Source organism: Ptychodera flava, chromosome 16, assembly GCF_041260155.1.
Source record: "Ptychodera flava strain L36383 chromosome 16, AS_Pfla_20210202, whole genome shotgun sequence".
Taxonomy (NCBI): Eukaryota; Metazoa; Hemichordata; class Enteropneusta; family Ptychoderidae; genus Ptychodera; species Ptychodera flava.
The window spans coordinates 35974882-35995109 of NC_091943.1; the positions used below are offsets into that span (position 1 = coordinate 35974882).

The 20228-nt window shown below is 35.3% G+C and overlaps 1 protein-coding gene across 1 annotated transcript; it reads left to right on the forward strand.

Annotated features, from left to right (window-relative positions):
• The first annotated feature begins 134 nt into the window (after positions 1–134).
• Positions 135–19403, forward strand: LOC139114706 (GTPase NRas-like). The gene is made up of 8 exons (XM_070676578.1): positions 135–367; positions 2051–2099; positions 7931–7959; positions 9120–9204; positions 9773–9915; positions 10783–10901; positions 13314–13355; positions 15078–19403. The coding sequence occupies exons 1-8, from the start codon at positions 337–339 to the stop codon at positions 15141–15143; spliced, it is 564 nt and encodes a 187-aa protein (XP_070532679.1). The 5' UTR covers positions 135–336; the 3' UTR covers positions 15144–19403.
• Positions 19404–20228: the final 825 nt, after the last annotated feature.

Consider the following 20228-nt stretch of genomic DNA (forward strand, 5'->3'; position numbering starts at 1 on the left):
TGCTATAGAAATATTTTGAACTAAAAATCTGAGCAAATCATGTTTCATAGTTGCTTTGTAACGCTGGATGATCAGCGCACGTTCTGCGATTTAGGTGTTAGTTCCCAAATCCTTATTATGCGGTCAACGTCACCATTTCATGCGCTGTTTCTCTTTCAGCTGTGTCTTCCATTCTGATTTGTGCTTCACGCGGATTAGTGAGCTGTAGATCCACTTTCTCCGAATACACCCAATTTTGATTTGTTTGACCGGAATCCACATTAGAAGAATCCATAGACTTTACTGTAGAAGTGAAGAAGTGGGCTTATAAAACCACACCTGCAGTCGTCTCGAAAAATGACCGAATATAAACTTGTTGTTGTCGGAGGTAAATGTTTACGTTCTTGTTGGCACGAGTTGTAAATCCGTAATTCTCTACTTGGTGGGTTCTCACGCACATGTATGGATCGCTAGCAAAGAGCAGGATTTGTATAAATAATGTACGTCAAATCGGTTTGACACTAGGTCAGGTTTTCAGAGGTACAGCCGTTTTTAAAGTAACAGATGCACGTGCTACAACTTGCGAGGCAGATTTATCGTGAATTGAATTAATTACAAGGCGTGGTTATGTCATTTGTCATTGAAAGAGACGCTGGGTGTTGCCTGGGGTGTTTGCATTCCCGTAGCTTTCCAGATCTGATCTAATGCAACGGACGTAGCAAGGTACGTTACGTACCACACTGATTCCAACGTTCCCTTTCAGACATTACCGGGTCGCACCACTGGCCTTTCACACCAGATGTGTTGATGATAAGTCTCAACAACATATCACCAGAAATATCATCCTTTAAAAAGTTTTCAGTGTAGAGCTCCAGTCTACAGTGACATCGTAGAGTTTGACCATTTTATATTGTTAGGTTTTGTTTTATTTAGTTCTTTTTGACCAATGAATGATTAGCCATAGTCAGACCATGAAGGTACCAAACTAGCAGTACCATCATAGTCGGACTGAAAAAGTCCCACGCTCCCTGAAACACATGTCTTGTACACATGAAGGCGCGACTCTTTCAACCGAAGTGTTGGTATATAGTATAGAAGAGGGTTGTGAGAGAGATTTTGTTGTTGCTACATCCATGGAGGTGGAAGCTAGTCTACCACCATGCTACATCATATTACATGTACATGTCTGGTAGACTCAGAGTGAATATCTACTCTCTAGTCTAATAGTGTTGGTAGAGTGGTAAACCTACAGACGTCAGGGATTCTGACATCTCCACAGTTCACTTTGGCATTGTCAAATAGAATTGTAGGGACCAAACAGCATGAAAAGTCTTAGTTTCAGTCACATTTGATTGAAGCAGTGGTAGCGTTTCCATGGTATTTGCCTTATCTTTACCGAACGATTACTCTTACAACATCAAAGCATTCATAATCAACTAAAACTATTTTTTGTAACTTTTTTGGTCTTATTTTCAAATTTACTATTGTTAACCCAGTTTTATTAGCTGCTGTAATTGTGTAATATTCTGTAATACTAGTATGCTCTTTGCGGGGATTGTTAGTTATTTTTGTGAGTCAACTGCAAGCAGGCAATATCTAAAACAAGTTCAGCGCTTTTCTAAACAAAGCATATATGACCTAGCTTAATGATTAGACAAGGCATTAACTCATCTTACAGCCAAATACTATATTTCAGTGTGAATAAAATGTCTCAGAACTCAAGTTTGATTTTTCAACTGTTTGAATGAAAAGTTTAATGATACGAAATGTGGATTTTGTAATATAACATTTTAAATTTTAATTATGAATTTCTTATGCAAATGCTTAAAGTATTTACATCATATACAATGTAACCTCACAGGAGGAAATGTGAATATGATGTGACATGTTCAATGGACAACTGTCAGTACAAGGCTCCAATGATGTGCACTAGTGAAGTAATGGAAACACACCCTGTTATCAAACATAAAAGGCATTGTTACATGTCGTTTTCAACCCTGGATGCCATTCAAAAACCATTGAAACATATTTTTTGATATTTATTGAAAGTATTTTTTCCTGTATATTGCAGCTGGTGGTGTCGGCAAAAGTGCTCTCACAATACAACTTATACAGAACCAGTAAGTGGTAAAATGTTTCTTTGTTTGTAGTTATTTTATAGCAAATGGATTTCTGAGGAATGCATACCTTAATCTAGAAGGTCATACCTACATTCCAGTATACATGTAGCAAATGTTTTATTCTATGTATCCTTTGAAACTTGACTCAACAAAAGATACAATTGCAACTATGAGATTAACTTTATTTGCTTTTTTTCAAAGTTTCATGGTCCTGGTGGCCTAAGGCTAAAGAGAATGAGTCAATTGTGTGAATCACTTATTAGTTTACAAGTACAAGTTGCGAATTGAATCAATCAATTGAAATTAATTTTTGGTCATGTGCATGCAAGTGATTGTGTAATATCAGCTTTTCAGTTGCACATGTTGGTGTTTGTATGTCATACAACCACCTGTTTTCTTTTCAATAGTGTCATTGTAATGTTTAGTCCCTAGTCAAACACAATATCCGAATGTGTCAATGTACATTGTGTATATGTATGTATTGGCATATGAGCAGCTTTGCAGTTTTGCTGTAGGTGGACCTTTGAATGAGCTGCTAAATGAGTGGATAATAGAATATTCATACATACTCCTCATTCTGCAAAGTAGTAGGATTTTAGGGTGCCTGAAAGCTTTCAGTCATGTGCCATTATCCTGCCAAGTCAGTGAAGTCATTCAGTAATTTTTACATCATGTCTAATCATGTACACCAAGTTTAGGGGGTTTGCAAGGGTGTTCAAACTACCCAGCTGAGCACAAGTGTGTCTGATTCTCGTACATGAGACATCCCATTCGATGAAAGTAGGTTTTTGTTCTTCACTGCTTTACTGACTTGGCAGCATGGCTGATGATAGCAATGGCGGGAAAGGAATTTTATAAAAACTGTCTATTCAAGACTACACTAAGGTCATTGTACTGTTCTTATTTAAAACAGTGTTATGAATATAAAGTTTGAAAGTAACTGCAAAGGTGTTTTTGAAACAGTTGGTCTAAAAAAAGTTGTGTATGAAATGGTGGGCAAACTTTGTAGAGACATGCATCCACATCCATACACTGTAAAAACATTAAATCTGCCTGCTGTGTGGAGGGCAGTTGCTGTCCTTCGGCAGGAATGAAAAGTGCTCATATAATAAGCCATTATTTCTGGACAATTGACAAGGTCATACTGATGGATGGTTGTTCAATATAATGCGTTGAAAACTCAGGTAAGGAAATCTATTGTTGATGTTGCTCTGATATATTCACAGTCCCACACCCACATATGTGTTTTGACTGTGTAACTATTTAAAATTCAGACGGGATACAATGCAATGACAGAGTGAGTGTCTACATGTCTTATTGTGTCTGTTTGGTTATAATGTAAAATGTAGCTTAAATGGTAGCATTCCATGCAACAGAACACTAAAAACAATGCTTTAATTTTGTTTAACTTTCAATGTATGTTGACACTGGGGGCAAGTAAAGTTGGAGAGTCTGGTCATCATGACCTAGTTTTACTCAAGGGTCATATCCATGGCAATAAAACAATTATTACGGGGTGTTGCGTAAAGTTCAAAGTTGAAATGTTTGTTTGGTGCGTCCTCAGAGATTGCAGCTTTCAAATATACTTCCTGCACATGTACATGAATGCCAACCTTTCTTAGAAAATGTGAATGGATCTGAATTACATTACTGCATTGCACATCACAAAAGATAGACGGTCATGCTTCGGTATTCTCATGTTCAACACAAAAAACATCAGCAAGATTATCAAAAAATATTTTACCAAGTAACCAGTGCTTTAATAGCATGTTTTGACCTTTGGCAATTGAATGCTAATATCTTTGTCTGTCTGAGAAATGTAGAGTACATAGTTGACTTTATTCCAGTACTGGTCACGTTTTTCTAAGGTATGTACTGTCTCCCTAACCAATGATCTCAATTACAATACTGGCAACTTCAATTTACAATTTATGTTTGTATTATGGAGTTTACAAGTACAGCAAATGTAGAGAGTATAATAATTAAAACAGTCTTGCTTGTTCATATAAAAATGAAAGGTGTTTGTTTAATATCATGCAATTTGTTAACATATAACAAGTGAAATTTATCTGGCTAATTTAATTGAACCTGTAATTTTCTCCTGAAGATCGGGGAACCCATGAAATGATGAGAAAAATTCAAAATGGAGAATATTATACTATTTTTTTTTAACAGTACAATTTTCTAACAAACCTGTGACACAATAGTAACACATAAAATTAAGTAAGAATTAGGTAAGGCATAAGAAAAACTGTGTTTCCGTTAACAAGCCCTCGGATAAAAAGGTAGGTCAGTCAGGAACTTTTATTTCAGTGTAACCCATTAAAAAGCAGCAAAATTGGGTAAAATCATGCCTGATTTTTGAAAATGAGAAAAAAACAAGGGTGTGAGGGTTTAAATAAGCTAGGTCGGGTCACCAGAAAGAAACAGATATTTTATTTGACCTATAAAGTAGAATCATAATATCAATTTGCATGCAAAGCTGAGACGTGTAGAAGTTCATTTATTAACTGTATATATGATTGGAATGGCTTTCATCAACAAGTAAGAAATAAATTTGCCCTGGAAGAACAATAAAGTGATTCCAAGTGATGGTAAACGGGAATTATTAAATATTTATTGATACATACATCATCTGTAGAACACACACATAGTCGTATCCCTAGGAGACCCAGTTCAATATATTTCCATAATTTAATATCCATATTTGTGTAGGACTCTCAAAATAATCTGGCATGGTATCAGGACCAGTGTGATACTGCGCATGATAACTATGATTTATTATTTACACAGTGACAGCAAAGACAGTGTATCTGACAGAATCAATTAAATTTAGACTCATGATTTTGATAAGTACTAAGGTGAACTGTTAAAAGGTCAAATATGTCAGCATTGATGTCATCGAGATGGCATGGCTATGGCATCAGGGACCTCACATGTACAGCAAGGTATTCATATTTTGCAATTGAATCATTGTAATCAATAGGACTTTTGCGTTCTGACATTTTCTAACATAGTGTTTGCTTTAACAGATTTTAGAGGCACTGTTGAAATGAAGAAGAGAGGGTACATCTCGTCATTTCTACGCTCAAAATGCTGTCACAGTATATTGCAGCATTATAATCAAACAATTTGCAAAATGCTGAAATACAGTTACAAATACACTTTACATAACCCTTGTAGTGCCAAGTATTTCATTTATTGCTGAGGTTTCATTTTCCATTTTATTAAATAAAGTCTGTACCAGCAATGGCAATACTGTACAACATGTTCATGGTTTATGCAAGAGCCACTTGCCAGCTGAACCAACAGTGTCTGTCATACTGTAGCACTTTTCCTGGCCCACTGCAGCTCAAAATACATGTACACAAAATAATCCTGCTTTTAACCTGTTTCACATTGTACTCCAGTCTACTGTGACAAATCTGGTCTGCGGGTTTGTTTTAAATGTCAAAGTGTTGTGAAAAATAGCCAGTTGTCAGGTGTACATGTATAAGTTATTATGCTGCAAATGCCTGATCCTTGAAATTTGAAAATAACATCCAATTTTAGGAGGATCATTTCCATCTTCCACAGTCCCAGTTCACACATTTGTCACACATTTTCTTTGTCTGCTGCCCATTCTTTATATGATGTATATTTGTGTGCTCTTTGTAGATATGCATTTCCTTCTCGGAAACAAAACAAAAACATATAATACTACAACCCTACCCTACAAAATTCTTGACAAGAATGAAGAGTCATGTATGATATACATGTAATATGGAACAATGAGAAAGAGCAGTGTGCAGTTGGTTTTTATTGTGAAGCCACTATGCCTTGTACAATGAGTAATCTCAAGCCAGTATATAGTTACATGCCATAGGGATCAGTAGTATCTTAAAACTACTGTGTTAATTCTGGATGAATGGATGGACAGATAGATTGACGTATCAATTACCAAATATTGTTGTATGTTTGTCTGTATAGCCATCGACTGCAAAACCTTCAGAAACCTTGTCTCAAACAATGTGTAATATAACCAGATCTTTTTGTGAGAAGCTGTGCATTATTTGTCATTTGAAAGTAGAAGTACCCTGGTAGATATCATTATCAATTCCTGCAAGTAGTTTCCTGGAGGAGCTGTCATTGCAAGATTGTGAACACATCTTATGTTGAATTTCCTTGTGAGAAAGAAGATCATTAACAGGTTAAAAATTTTGTAATAGCAATCTTGCAAGGAACAGTATGCCATCTGACTAGTAAGCAAGTTTAAAGTCCATGATTTATTTTATAGCAGTTGGTGATAGTTTCAGGAGAGGTAGTTGTGTACTGCTTCAGTGAATATCAATGCTACACATGTAAATGTGTCTGACTGTTCAGTTTTTAGGTGTATTTTGGCAAACCTTGATTATTGTTTTCTTGATCATTGTTATTTTATTTTGCTTTGCCTACTCAGACATCCTCATAATTGTGTTTTGAATTGAATTTAGAAAACTTGAGAGGTCCAGTGTCTCCACTGATGTGATGAAATGAATGGCAAATATGTCGTACAAATAAGAATAGTGTTTGGTCATTCATTGTAAGTTATTTGATCATGGAAGGTTAATCACAAGGAATTTATTGCAACTTGACCGAGGTGATTCGGAAATTTGAAGGTGAATGAAGCCAACTGTATTCAGGTCCTGTGTTTCAAAAACTTAACCTAAGAGATTCAATAGGTCCATTTTGAACCTCAACTTATTAAATACTATAAACACTGATGACAAGATGATGTATTGTGCAGACAGAATCAGCATTATTGAAATGATACCTGCGTTAATCATCATACCTCGTACATACCGGGTACAAAGTAATAAAATCTTTACTGGATTGCTGCATACATAGACTTCCCTTTGTAATCTTTAACAGATAAGTGTATTTCTATGACCCTCTAGGGATAGTAGACAAATTATCAAGCAATCATTAAAATTTTTTTTCACTTGTTTAGTCCTCAAATTCAGTTGTATATTCATATTAGGTCTTTGTTATTTATTTTTCAAACCATGCTATACTATTAGCTGTGTCCATCTGACTGCTAGTACTCCCTTTGTCAACATTGGAACTTTCATCTTTTATTCATGCAACTTTTTTATGACTCTGTAACCATAACAACAGGAGACTAGTTGTCTCTTATAGCAAATAACAGGTACAAACAAATAAGGCATTGACTGATACATCTTTTGAATGATCTACTTCGAAACAAAAAAACACAGAGAGAAAAATTGTCGAAAAGAAAATTAAAGAGAAACATTGACATGACTAGAAACAGAAAAGGAGTTGAATTTCAGGACAGGGTATGCATGCTCTGCTGTCTATTTCAGCCCAAAATAAATCAAATCTGGAAAATTAAAACAAATACTGATGTCTTTATTCTGAGCACACCACAATCTTCTTAATGGTTTATTCCTTTTTCAAAAATTTGTTGCCTGTAGTGAACAGTAAAGTAGCAAAGTCAAGACCGTACAGGCCTTCAACTGTTTTGGAGACTGAGGCATCATGTGAACATGATAATTGTATAGCTACTTTATACCCATTATGTAATGAAATCTCCCGCTGTGGGAGTACATTTACCTTGGATCAATACTGGTCCATCCCACATGATCCACTATGTCCTTCATGCGTGTTTTTACAATCAGATAGACTGCAAAATGCCTTCAGGATAATCTAGGCCCTGAAATACACACACTCTGATGCAGATAAGATACATGTATGGTATCACTGTTGCTAATCATATGGATATATTCTGTATACTTGGATGTGATACTTTGCTCCCTGACATTACTAACATAATTGTTTTCCTTTTCTTTCAGTTTTGTTGATGAATATGACCCAACAATCGGTAAGCAATATTTTGTATTCTAAATTTTATGAAATATAGGCTCCTTTGCAGACACAATCCGTAGGCCTGTATGTTTCTTGTCTACATTCACTCCAAACAATAGTTGAGTAACTTCACCTAATTAAAGTTTGATTTGATTCTTCAGACCAGTCTGGATATTGTTTGCTGCTTTTCATGATGGCAATGGTTCAATGTAGCCCATTACTTTGTAAATTATTCTTTTCAATATATGGCCCGTAGAATATCATAAACTTACATTTGGATTTTTTAGTTTGGTTTTTATGTCTCTGATGTCACAGCTTACTCTGCATACAGTACTTACTAGATTGTTAGTTATATTTTCCTTAAACTGCATATGATGAAAGGCTTTACTAAATTCCACCACTCTTTTGATCCTAGCACCCAGTCATGAATTCAGCAATTTTGAAAATAATTTCGTTTACCCTCACAGAAAGGGTGTAGTTGTGTGGCATAAACCAATCTTTTATTTCAATGTGTGTTTTGTAAATAGTTTAGCCCTTTCACTACTTAAGCTACATGTATGTACATCGCCCATTGTTTACAATAAGGATGGGTCGACTGACATGCATACATGGGTACAAGGACATTGGGGAATGTGTGATTGGGTTGATCCAAATGCAATAACTCTATTTTCTTCAATCAAACTGACCTAGGGCTAATAACATAATGTTTAATCACTAGCAAATACCATAAATAAGGGATGATATGTATCATGTTTACAGCAGTATTACTAAATTAAGCCGTACATATATGTAAAACTACCACTACAAAATCTGTGCAAAGGATTTGACAGTTATATTCAAATAATGATATCCCCCCTCCACAGCAGCAATGACATTGTTGATGTGAAATTTTTTATAACAGTGGAGATAGCATATACCGGCATTTGTGTGATACCCTTATGAATGCAAATACGTGTACAGGAAAATAAATGGAGCGTTTTCAGTGAAAGTCACTCTGCATACCAACACAACCCATGCCGTTGTTTAGAATTTAATCAATGTGATCTGTACAACATACGTGATCATTCCTATAATATGAACGTGACCAACCAGACTAGTTCTTTTCTATGCTGTTCTAAGTAAAACAGTGTGAGCAGTGATATTTTTTTCTTTATCTCATGACATTGTGTTTTACAGAGGATTCATACAGAAAACAAGTTGTGATTGATGGTGAAACCTGTCTTCTTGATATCCTTGATACTGCTGGTCAAGAAGAATACAGGTTAGTATTCTTGAGAAGGGAACAATAAAATTATCCAGGGATGATCTTGGTACAGTCTCAGAAATCAAAATAAATTCACTTGTTTTATTTAAACTGATCCCTCTCGTGCATAAGTGTACAATTGTAATATTACATAAGTTATAGCCCAAACAACATGAAGAAGAAATGTATTTTACATATTGTACGTTGCACATTGTACGTATTGTAATATCTGCCTTTGGTGGATTATACTGTGCAGTGAACACTAGTATTACTGTTTACAAATGAAATATAGGCAGAAGTAAAGTTGAAAATTCAAAGCATGGCATACAAGTACGTGGATTAAGTTTTCAATTCACTGTGAAAAAACTTTCTCTGTTTTCCTGCCCCTTTTGTTTACAACAAGGAAGAAAAATAATTAAATAATTATGTGTTAATGTGGAAGTGAAGTTCATGTCTGAACAGCAGAAAGCCCTATACTTAGTAATAGTACACAACAAAAGCAGCTACACTTAAACAGTACTATTTGCATCGTATTCAAACATATGCCAAAGCGTTTGTACCTTTCTTTGTTCGTTTTCAACCACAGCGCCATGAGAGATCAGTACATGAGGACAGGGGAAGGTTTTCTGTGTGTATTCGCTGTCAATAATGCAAAGTCGTTTGAAGATATCGGGTCATACAGAGAACAAATTAAAAGAGTTAAAGATGCTGATGATGTACCTATGGTTTGTAAGTATACTTCCCATCATTCCTTGCTCATAATAGAAAGATACCACCATACCATGACTATTGTATGAATACCTGATATGTCATAGGTGATGAATTGTCTATTGACATGTCAAAATACATAAGAAAGTAACAGTCCTTTGTTTTCTTGAGAACTTTTACAAATGCGACAGTGAATTATAGTTATACTGCTACAAATAAAAACTCATCAGTTTTTATCCTAAATTCAGTTCACATAACCATATGTGTATAATCTGTGGTAAAAGGGAGTAACAGAATAGCCTTAAAGGTTGGGATCACATTTCCTGTTTTGAAAGCCTTTGTAGGGAAATTTCCATCAAAAGGTAAATCAAGCTTCAAGAGATTGTTATGGCAATGCCTCCAAGAAGACAATGTAAAATTTCACATCTCAAATAATATGTTTTTGACCCTATTTTACAGTTTGTCACATCCATATTTGACCGAATGTTTATTACATCTTTACATAACAATTAACTTTTCCATGGACTGTTAAAGGGGAAGCAAAAATAGTGATGAAGCAGCCCAAAAATTTACTCCTAGCTTATCCAACTTTAAACCAACCTTCACATTGAACCCATTGTGCTGCTTGAAGAGGTCGAAAACAAGCTCTATGTTAAGTTGACTTTGATGATTTCTCATGGCAGATTTTTTTTTAAGTAGCAAAATACATGTACACACGCAGCTGAGCAAAGGATATGATATTGCCCAAAAGTTAGCTATCATACAAAACTTGGAACCATGAAAAAATTATTTTGTCAAGATAATTCTCTTGTGTAAACTGAAGACTATATCAGTTCACAGCATCTGTCATCCCTGACTGGTAATTTTTCTGTCTGTCAATGATTACAGTGGTGGGCAATAAATGTGACTTGCCAACAAGAGCTGTTGATCTCAAAGAAGCCCATGCACTAGCAAAGAGTTATGGAATTCCTTTTATAGAAACATCAGCTAAAACTAGGCAAGGAGTGGTAAGTACAGACTCCATAGACAAAGCAATGTCAAAAAATGAAGTGTTCCCGTTTGTGTGATACTGCTGTCCCAGTCAAATTTTTCCTTTCTATATAAAACATTCGTCAAAATATAGACAAGTTTGACATCAATAGGCAACAAAAATTGTTCAGAATGGCTCTATTATATTCCTATGTCTGTCTTTATATTCATGCTAACGGTAGTCTATTGTATTTCTCATGACACGTCAAAAAGCTTAGTACAACTGACTTGCATTCAGACCATCTTTGTAAATTGTGTGTGCAAGACTTCCTAGTAACAGGCCTCTTACTACACTACTACCCAGTAACTCTTGTTTATGGCAGGATTTATTATATTTTGATGAGAACATACCTTAAAACCAAGCCTAATTCCAACTCGGAACTCATTTCATGATTGAATGTGAGATTCTTAGAACAAAAAGAGATGTTTTTCAGATGTGATATTAGAAAAGCCTTAGCTTGTCAGCTACTATTTCAATTTAAACTTACGCTCAAATTTTACAACCTTTTGGGTTCAATAACGTGTTTCTTTAACATATGTTGTTATTCAGAATAGCTTTTTGAGTGTGCTGTTTTAACCTGTTCACCCCCAGATTCCTTGTAAACAGGTCCATAGACACTGAGTTTTGACCAAACCATAGAAGTAAAAGGGGTGAAGTTTCATGATCTTTAAGTTTTGGAGTATTTTCCATTATTTTTGTTCCGTTTGTAAAATGCAGTCTCTTTTTCTACCCCTACCCCCACCCCATACCACCATCCCAATCATGTCAAAATGACTAGTATTGAATTCGTCAACATATCTTTGCATTGCTGTGTGGAATGTCCAGTGTCTTTGCAGAGAAGTGAATTTTTATCTGAACAATAACATGGAAGATTGTAACACATGCATTGAGTTGGCTTGGTTAATACTTCCTATTTCAATATACTTTAGGGAGAAGAAAAGTAAAAGCAAACTTGTCTTCTGAATATATTATCAAAAGTTCGTCTATCCCTGTATAATATGTTGGAATCTTGCCAACAACATGCCCTGTAGTATTTTCTGTAGGCAATCATGTACACAGCATACAAATCTTGACACTATGTAACATGAAGAGACAGGTAAAATTTGAACAGACAACGTGTGAACCCAAGTATGCTGAATTGATAAAAAAGGAACAAAGTGCAAAAAAGGGTTATGTCAATGTAAAACAGTACAATGTTTATTCGCAAGGGAAGATAGAAATCAAGGAATATGCCACACAGACATTGGAATTGTTTTCTACAGATCTCCTTCAGAAAATTTGAATTTGAAAAGCCATCATTTAGGGCTACACTAGAAATGAGTAGACAGCTGGCGTGACCTCTTCATCTCATTTAGTAGGTTGCATGGAAGGTTAATGATGCGTAAAATGATAAGGATTCTGTTAGCCGCCATTAAAGTTTAATAAATTATGACTGTCAGTATCATATGCACATTGATATATCACCCTGGCAAAAGACCTGCTCAAGTAAATAATATAGAAATATAAATAACAGAACAGTGTGCCTCCCAGTTGACCCCGATGCTGAATTTCTTGAATCCATTTAAGAATTTCTGGAATTTTTTTTGTGTCTGCCCTATACAAGTACATGTCTGATGTAAAATATTTTTGTTGTGTCATAGAAAATTTTCTTTGGTCAATGATACATCAGTTTAACTAAGACGGCACACAGGCTGTGTGTGTCCTTCCTAAAGCATCAATAGGAATATTGTCACTGAAAAACTGTAAATAAGCAAATGCCAACTGGAAGTTTTCACCTCATTTTTAACAATGTAGCAATATATTGAAAGGGATATCTGCATTTATTGGGTGTCATGAAAAGAGATCTAGCTGATTTAGGCTTTTGGTGAAAAAATTGCATGTAAAAAATTGAATCCAACTTTACCGAAGTTTTTAATCATCCACTGAAAAAGCATGTCTGTGAACTGAACCTTGTAAGAAAGTAAGGGGAAAATGAGCCATTTTCTGTTAAATTCTGTTCATATCATGATAGCTTTTTCATCAACTCTTTGGAAAGAAACGAAGACCACTAAATGGCTGTGAGCATCCTTGACTCAAAATATGCCCTCCTGATAAAATAGGTCACTTACCATCTAGCATCCTGAGTGAAAAGTCATGTCTACAGAGACTCCATTGTCTTTTTGCCGGTGTAAATGATATTTAATAAAAATGGCTGCAGTAAATACATAATATCATTGAATACAAGATGTGTGTGGCATTTCAATTATTTTTGGCACTACCAATCTATCTGTATTTATATGCAATATGTACCAGGCATTATTAATACTGTCTCTATGGTATGGTCTTTATCATCTGATATTTTGATGCCTGTCCGAGTATCATATGTACATGTATCATGTTCTGTTTGCAGGATGATGCATTTTACACATTGGTTAGAGAAATCAGAAGATATGTAAGTATATCGTATTATTTTATATTTTTGACTTGAAGGCTTTCAGTGTATTGCTCAGAAAGTAGGGTATTTCACCTAATCCTAATCCTCTTACATTTACTATTGACCTGATGCTCCAGCCAAGTGATCTACGTCCCAGCTCATTTCAAACTTTTGGCCATAGACGATGGAGGGTCCCCTGCTGCACTGTCTGTGATTTAGTAGAGACGGCAATTTTTACATACAGCAGAAATGTTTGATACCTTAGGGGCTCCAGAAAAATCATGAATGTTACAAAAGTTCAGCGGACTTCCGTGTATGCATACCAGGACACAAATAGTCCACTCGGTGTTGCATATCAATTTCCTTCAAATCAGATTGTTTCCAACAAACTTCCTGAGTAGATTATGCTCATTGGTTTATATGCCTGTGTCAGCTGTGCAAACCATAGTGTGCAGCCCAGTGAAAATGTAGAAAACACAATCAAAATCTCTAAAATGAGTAATGCTAATGAAATAAATGTTGCTTTCAACTACTCAATAAAATTCAGAGTTGTCATCAATCTCGTTACTTCAATATGAATGGTTCATTTGTTAGCATCACATAGTCTGAAGGTGTTGCATTTTTTATGGGTCTAAATGTCAGCTTTTCTTGAAAAAAAGATTGCCGTGCAGAATTTTTACATTCTCACTATCTAAACTCCTGACCCATGTTTATTTCAAATTGAATATCTGTGTTCTGTGTAATCCATGCAATCAACTTGTGAATTCATAGTTTCCTTAGATCAGAATGTAGCCTTGTAAAACTTAAAACAAAAATTAACTGGTACTGAAAAGCTTTTCCTGCAGAAAGCTAGTTCACCATATTTTCATAATGAGTAAAAGTTTCAGGCAAAGTTTGTAAAAATTTCACCTAAAATGCAGAATTTTTAATTGAATTAGAAGTAATCGAAGATTGTAAATTCCACTGGTTCCAAAAAACTCTGAAATGCAGATTTGATCAAATGTTCAGCTGAGTTTTAATAGAGCAGCAAATTTCAACTTATTGAGCAAACATGTCTGTGTGGATTTGACTGAATTTTTCATGCCTGTTTGACAAGTGAGTCATCATGTTCAGATGAGGTCAGACAGTGCTTTAAAACCACGCGTCCCAAGGGGATTCAAATGATACCTTGTAACAAGTAGGCCTCCAGCGATTGGGTGATTCTGGCTGTCAAATGTACTTTGTGTTCTGTAATATTGATAAAATATTGCTGGCTGGCATATAAGATGCAAAAGAAATGCTCAAAGTACATGTTACTCCAGATTACTTGCTTCTGTTGGAACAACCTTTTGTAGTAATCTTGTAGAAAGATCTATGTTATTCTTTAGAGCATGCCAGATGATCATATTTTCTGTGATGTTAGGTAATAATAATAATGATGATGATAACAATAATAAAATTTTCATATAGTTGTCAATGTATAGCATTTAAATCCATGTAATGTAAAACAGTGGTCAGACTGCCTGTACAACCATTTAAAAAAGTGACAGTTCAATACAATGCTGAAGGTGATTTCATGAAGACATCTGAAAGTGATGGACAAAATCTGGTAATTATTTGTTTATTGATTGCATTTGTCATGGAAGAAACTCCCATTCAGAAAGTTTTAGCAGATTTGCGGTAGTTTACTCACCCAGTTTTTAACACATCATCGAGCCCCCTCATCTTCTACAAAAGTTTCTTTTTATTATTACTTTGCAGAAAGAAAGACGTGGCAATCTTCAGAAGAAACCCTCTGGAAGGAGATTTCGCTGTAGAATTTTGTAATGCAAGATCTGTTTATTGTATAAATGTCAAACAAGAAACGGTCCTTGCATAATGTCCTTCCTTACATTCAATGTTTCAACGATAACCACCAATTTTTTTTTTCTAAATGTTAACAAAAAGGCACCTAACCTTATGTTTTGTATTCCATTTTCGTGACATAACCTTTGACCCAAGGTCACATTTGATAATCATTTTAATCATTGTATAGATAAATGAATATGAGTATTTAGTCTGTTATCAGTTTCTCATGAACAAACAATTGACAGTTCATGCAGACAGTTTAAGATTTTTATTTGAAGCTCGTTCAGTACATAGTAATTAGCAATTTCTTGGATCATGACAAGCAATGCGTAAAACGTTTAAATTGAGGTATAAAGGAATATGTGGATGTAATGAAACCTATTTCTTTCAGTTTTGGAATGTTTAGTTTGTATGAAGCATTTTAAAATGAAAAAGAATTTTTCTCATAGATTGCTGACATGGAATGATTTTTTTTTAACCATTTTACAGTGTTCATAAGGTTGTATAGTTGTTAATGGCATACTCACAAGTACAGTAGCTGTAATATTGATGATGTTTTTTTACTGTGTTTTGTTTGCATTCCACTGCCCACTAGTGTGAGCATACTAGGGTCCCAGCTATTAGCTTTATCACTCATCCCTTGTGTATGTGCCATAATCTGCATCATAAAATGCCAGATGACAATTTGGTTAAATGTGTGTCAAGGGCAGATTGCCTGAAAAAGGAATATTTTCATGATTTTCCCTTCTACGGACTCATTTTGAAATTTCTAGAGGAAACAGATTTTTATCATGCAATTTTCATGAAAAATGCATGATTTTTTTTCTCAGTGAGATGAGCACAAGGAAGAGCCCACATTTTTCAAGCCAACTACAATAGTTCAAGGCAACTAATGTTCAGTGAATCAATTTTTTTTCCATTGTTAACGTTAATGTTTGTGTTGCAAAAGATGAACAAAAGTTGAAAACCTTTTTTTGACGTGTGAATTATCATTGATCATTTTTTTACACCCTTTCCTTTTGAAATTAGTAAAAATGTTGGGCTGTAAAAAGTTGTACAACAGTGTAGGGTCTCAGCCTTTTCATCTTGTCCTGGAAAGTGTGAAATAAAACATCAGCTTGCTAAATGTACATGTCACAAAAATACCACAAACATCATCATTAGTTACAGCTACTGTCCTCTTATCAACTGTCGTTTTGATCAAGAAAGTAAAGTGTTTTCTTACCGCAAGATTTTTCGTAAATAGGCATCAAAGAACAATTTTAAGGAAAAAATCTCCGTTTTCTTTGGTTTGAATAAAATGTCTCTGTGATGATTTTTCCAGCAATGTTCCTCTGTGGAGTTTACGAGAAAATATTTCAACCTTTGTGTTCCTCGAGAGGTTGGACCTTTCCATGTAAAACGTAAGAGTCTTTCTCATTAATGAAGTGTCCATGAAGCAAATTACATGTATTGGGTCAGTGCGATTTAAAATGATAATAATGGGATATATTCTTAGAAGTTGTCTATACTAGATTATCTTCCATCCAAACATGCCTGTAACCTGTCTGTCTGTCTTTCCATATTCTCTGTGTTTGTCTGGAGCTGTGTAATGCAACAAATTCTGTTTTGGTTGGTGCAAGGATAATGCTCTGTAACCCATGCAACTCAGTTTGTTTTGAGATACCATCCAATGTGGCTGACTGGTGGATACCTTGTTGGATTTACTTCAGAGCTGGTGCTAGGCAGTCCCTCATGGCATATGAAAGCTGTATTTTTTGGAATAAGACCTTTCTTTTACCTTTGTCAACATATTTTCATATACAACCACACTCAGGATCCATGTGGATAGAATCTGTTGTTTGTTCATAACAACAATTTATGATATCTAATATGTATACTTCAGTCATTGTTGATATCAACAATAACAATCAAACTTGGCTGCAGGACAGTCTTTAAATATCTTTATTAATCCAAACTAATTACTCAGATATGTTTTTGGGATTTTGCTTCAGTATGTGTTTACTCAAAACCCACGTCTTGTACCGTATATCAGGTTTTACAGCAAAATGATTCAAACTTGTCATCATCCAGACTGTATCTACTGAGAAGTGAGATAATGATCTTCAAACATCTGACATCCCTAAATGCATATTACTCATGGTATTTGTACACGGTTGACACTTATTGTAGTTTTTACATGGTTTATCAATTTCCTTTATATGATATATACACTCACCAGTCAGCCTATCAACTTTTCCACATCTATTGTTTCTCCACGTAGCTCATCAAGTACATATAAACTACATTTCTGTTTGTCATGTGAGTGACTTTGACAGATTTACTTTACCCAAATAACCGATAAATGCGAGTTTTGGTATACTTTTTTAACCAATGGAGCCTGGGCTAAATTTCATGTTTGTGAATCCCTTTTCAAGATTAATGCTTCATCCCAAGTTGACAGTATCTTGGCAAGTGATGGGGTTGAGCCACTCTCCACTCTATTGGTGCAAACATTTGTGTGACTGGAATTCTCAAATAGGCTGGTACACGTGGTAAAACAGTTTGGTACCAAAATATTTACAAGTAGTTACCCAGAAACTATTTAAAGTGTTGTGAAAGTTAAGACCCCCTCGCTCCTCTTTATTCCTTTGTACAGAGTTTAAAATTTACGGTTAGAAATCGGTGGTGAAAAGGGATGAGACATGCTCTGTCTGTCTTTCTGTACAGGGATATTGTATGGTCAAGTGACATTGAAGTAGCAGTATACAGCTATTGTTCAGTTCCATTGGTATTTTGCCATGCAAGGTTAACTGTATTTTATCCACACATGTTATGTAATAATGGTCAAACAAAGATCTCAACTGTGTCAATGATCAAGTGATGGGTGTATATTCTACGTGATGCAGAGACCATACATGTATATCACGGATACATTGAAGCTTTCAGAACCCCATCCACCCTTCACCAATCCAAATCTCAACGGCATACTCAGTTGTATGGTAGAAATACTCTTCTAATCCAGGACATGAAGTGAATTTAAACATTTTAAGTCATTTTATGGTTATCGTTTAATCACCTCTGTTCTACTGTTCCAAAATACCTGCGAGGGGTGAGCAATGTACCAGTGATTCAAATCCTAAGACCAAATTTTTTGAGACCTGTGCCATAATTAATTCACCATTCCTGTTGTCCACTGAACTAGTTAATGCTAATAGAGATGGTACGATAGAACTGTACAAGACATTCATACTTGCCTGCATGACTGTCAAATTTGATCTCTGATCGTCAGACGTACCACCAAAAACTTCACGGATTCGCTGAAGCACCTCTGACCTGTAATCTTTCATACAGTACACTCCGTAATTTCTTTACATTTCTTTCTGTATGATGACAGTTTTAATCAAACATGGTCTGACTTTAATATGCAAATCAAATTACTTTTTCTGCCATTAGATAACACACAGTAGTAGGTGTTTGAATTCTCTTTCAGTTCCACTCTCCATGTCTTTCTGGTACATGTACATGGATATCAGTGTAACAGTTGCACATAGCCATGTCTAGAGCTATCTTAAGAGGTGATGGTAATTTCATTGCATCAACCACATGCAAATACATCATTTTCATGTCTTCTGCGATTCCTCTCACAAGTACTACAGAACAATATTCTCATACAACATGCATGATTTTTGCTTTTGGTTGTGTTTGTTTAATTTTTATTGTCAACTTCACAGTGTTTTCATTTGTTCATCTTCTGGTGCAATGTCTTTACAGAAATTCATCACCAATTGATCTAGTTGGGAATGTTTCATTGACAATCGCTTGTTGTTGAGCCAGGCTGGAAAAGTTAGACGCTGATGTATGTCAAGTGACTGTGTATGGTATATTAGGAATGTAGTTAATTATGATGAGTATAACACATCAAGTTGATAAATGTCATGCAGTTTTATATCATGTAACAAAATTTACACAAAACATGCTAATGAAACAAACTTTTTCATTAAAGGGTGGGAGTCGCATTACTGGGGTAAGGTTCTTTGATTAATAAAACAGTTTAATTACTTTTAAAGTGCCATGTACTTCATTCAGTGTTCTTTATAGTGTAGGATCTGTCTGTAATTTTGTACCAAAAGCTGTTGTAGATTTTAGGAATGAACTGACAGATGGATCCTGTGCTATGATTTCATTGGTGATTGCTTTATTTTAAGTTTTTCTGTGACACAGCACTCATCTGCTTTTGGAATAAATGTACAGAAGGCATACATTGCAGTTTGTTGTCTTGATTTTTGTGAATTTTGCAAATTGATGTGAAGAGGATTATTACAGCTCACAAGTTATCCAGGTATCATGGTTGGTGTTGATTGTGTATCACCTTTGAAACAATATAGCCAGTTCTAACAGTAGGGTGCAAAGCGTCGATTTATAATGCACAGAAAGCATGCACATTGTGCCAAATAGGGTAGTGGGTTATATCAGTGCACACAACAGGGCTATATCTCCAAAACCGTTTCATATAATATGCATAGGCAATATCACAATATATTGCCTGCCCAAGGGATGGTGCTCATGACAGTTGTATTGATGATGACCAAGCCAAAGGGAAGGTGTCATCAATTTACCATCATTAGCACCAGCTTGAGGGCAGGCAACTGATCATTATCGTGACTGTTCTATTAATAATTTTAGTGTCTGAACCTTTGCATAGAATTATGTGGCCAAGAGTTGCCACTCTGAACTGCCTCAATTCCCAAATTGCCATGCCACAAGTTGATGGTCCACTTTAAATAATATCTAAAAGAAGATGGTGTTTGTTGCTAGTACTGTGCCATCGTGGTAAAGTGTCATGTAATTCAGCTTCAATTACCGTAACAGCAGTATACCTATTTGAAGCAATGACTGTTCAGCAAATATGCTATTAGTGCCTGGCATTATTATTTTGCAGAAATGATGTGCAGTATGTGAAGTGATACTTATGATTTCTGAATATGCATGCTTTACAGATCATAACCAGACATAGCTGTTACACAGAAAAGCATGCATTTTTCAACTTTTTGTGAAGCAGAAGTTAAAAAAGCATTTTGTATT

Bases quoted from the DNA above. Each gene is read 5' to 3' on its own strand.
- LOC139114706 (XM_070676578.1), top strand. From the start codon at position 337: ATGACCGAATATAAACTTGTTGTTGTCGGAG. The intron at 9,916-10,782 runs GTAAGTATACTT...CAATGATTACAG, and splicing joins TGATGATGTACCTATGGTTT to TGGTGGGCAATAAATGTGAC. The intron at 10,902-13,313 runs GTAAGTACAGAC...TTCTGTTTGCAG, and splicing joins CTAAAACTAGGCAAGGAGTG to GATGATGCATTTTACACATT.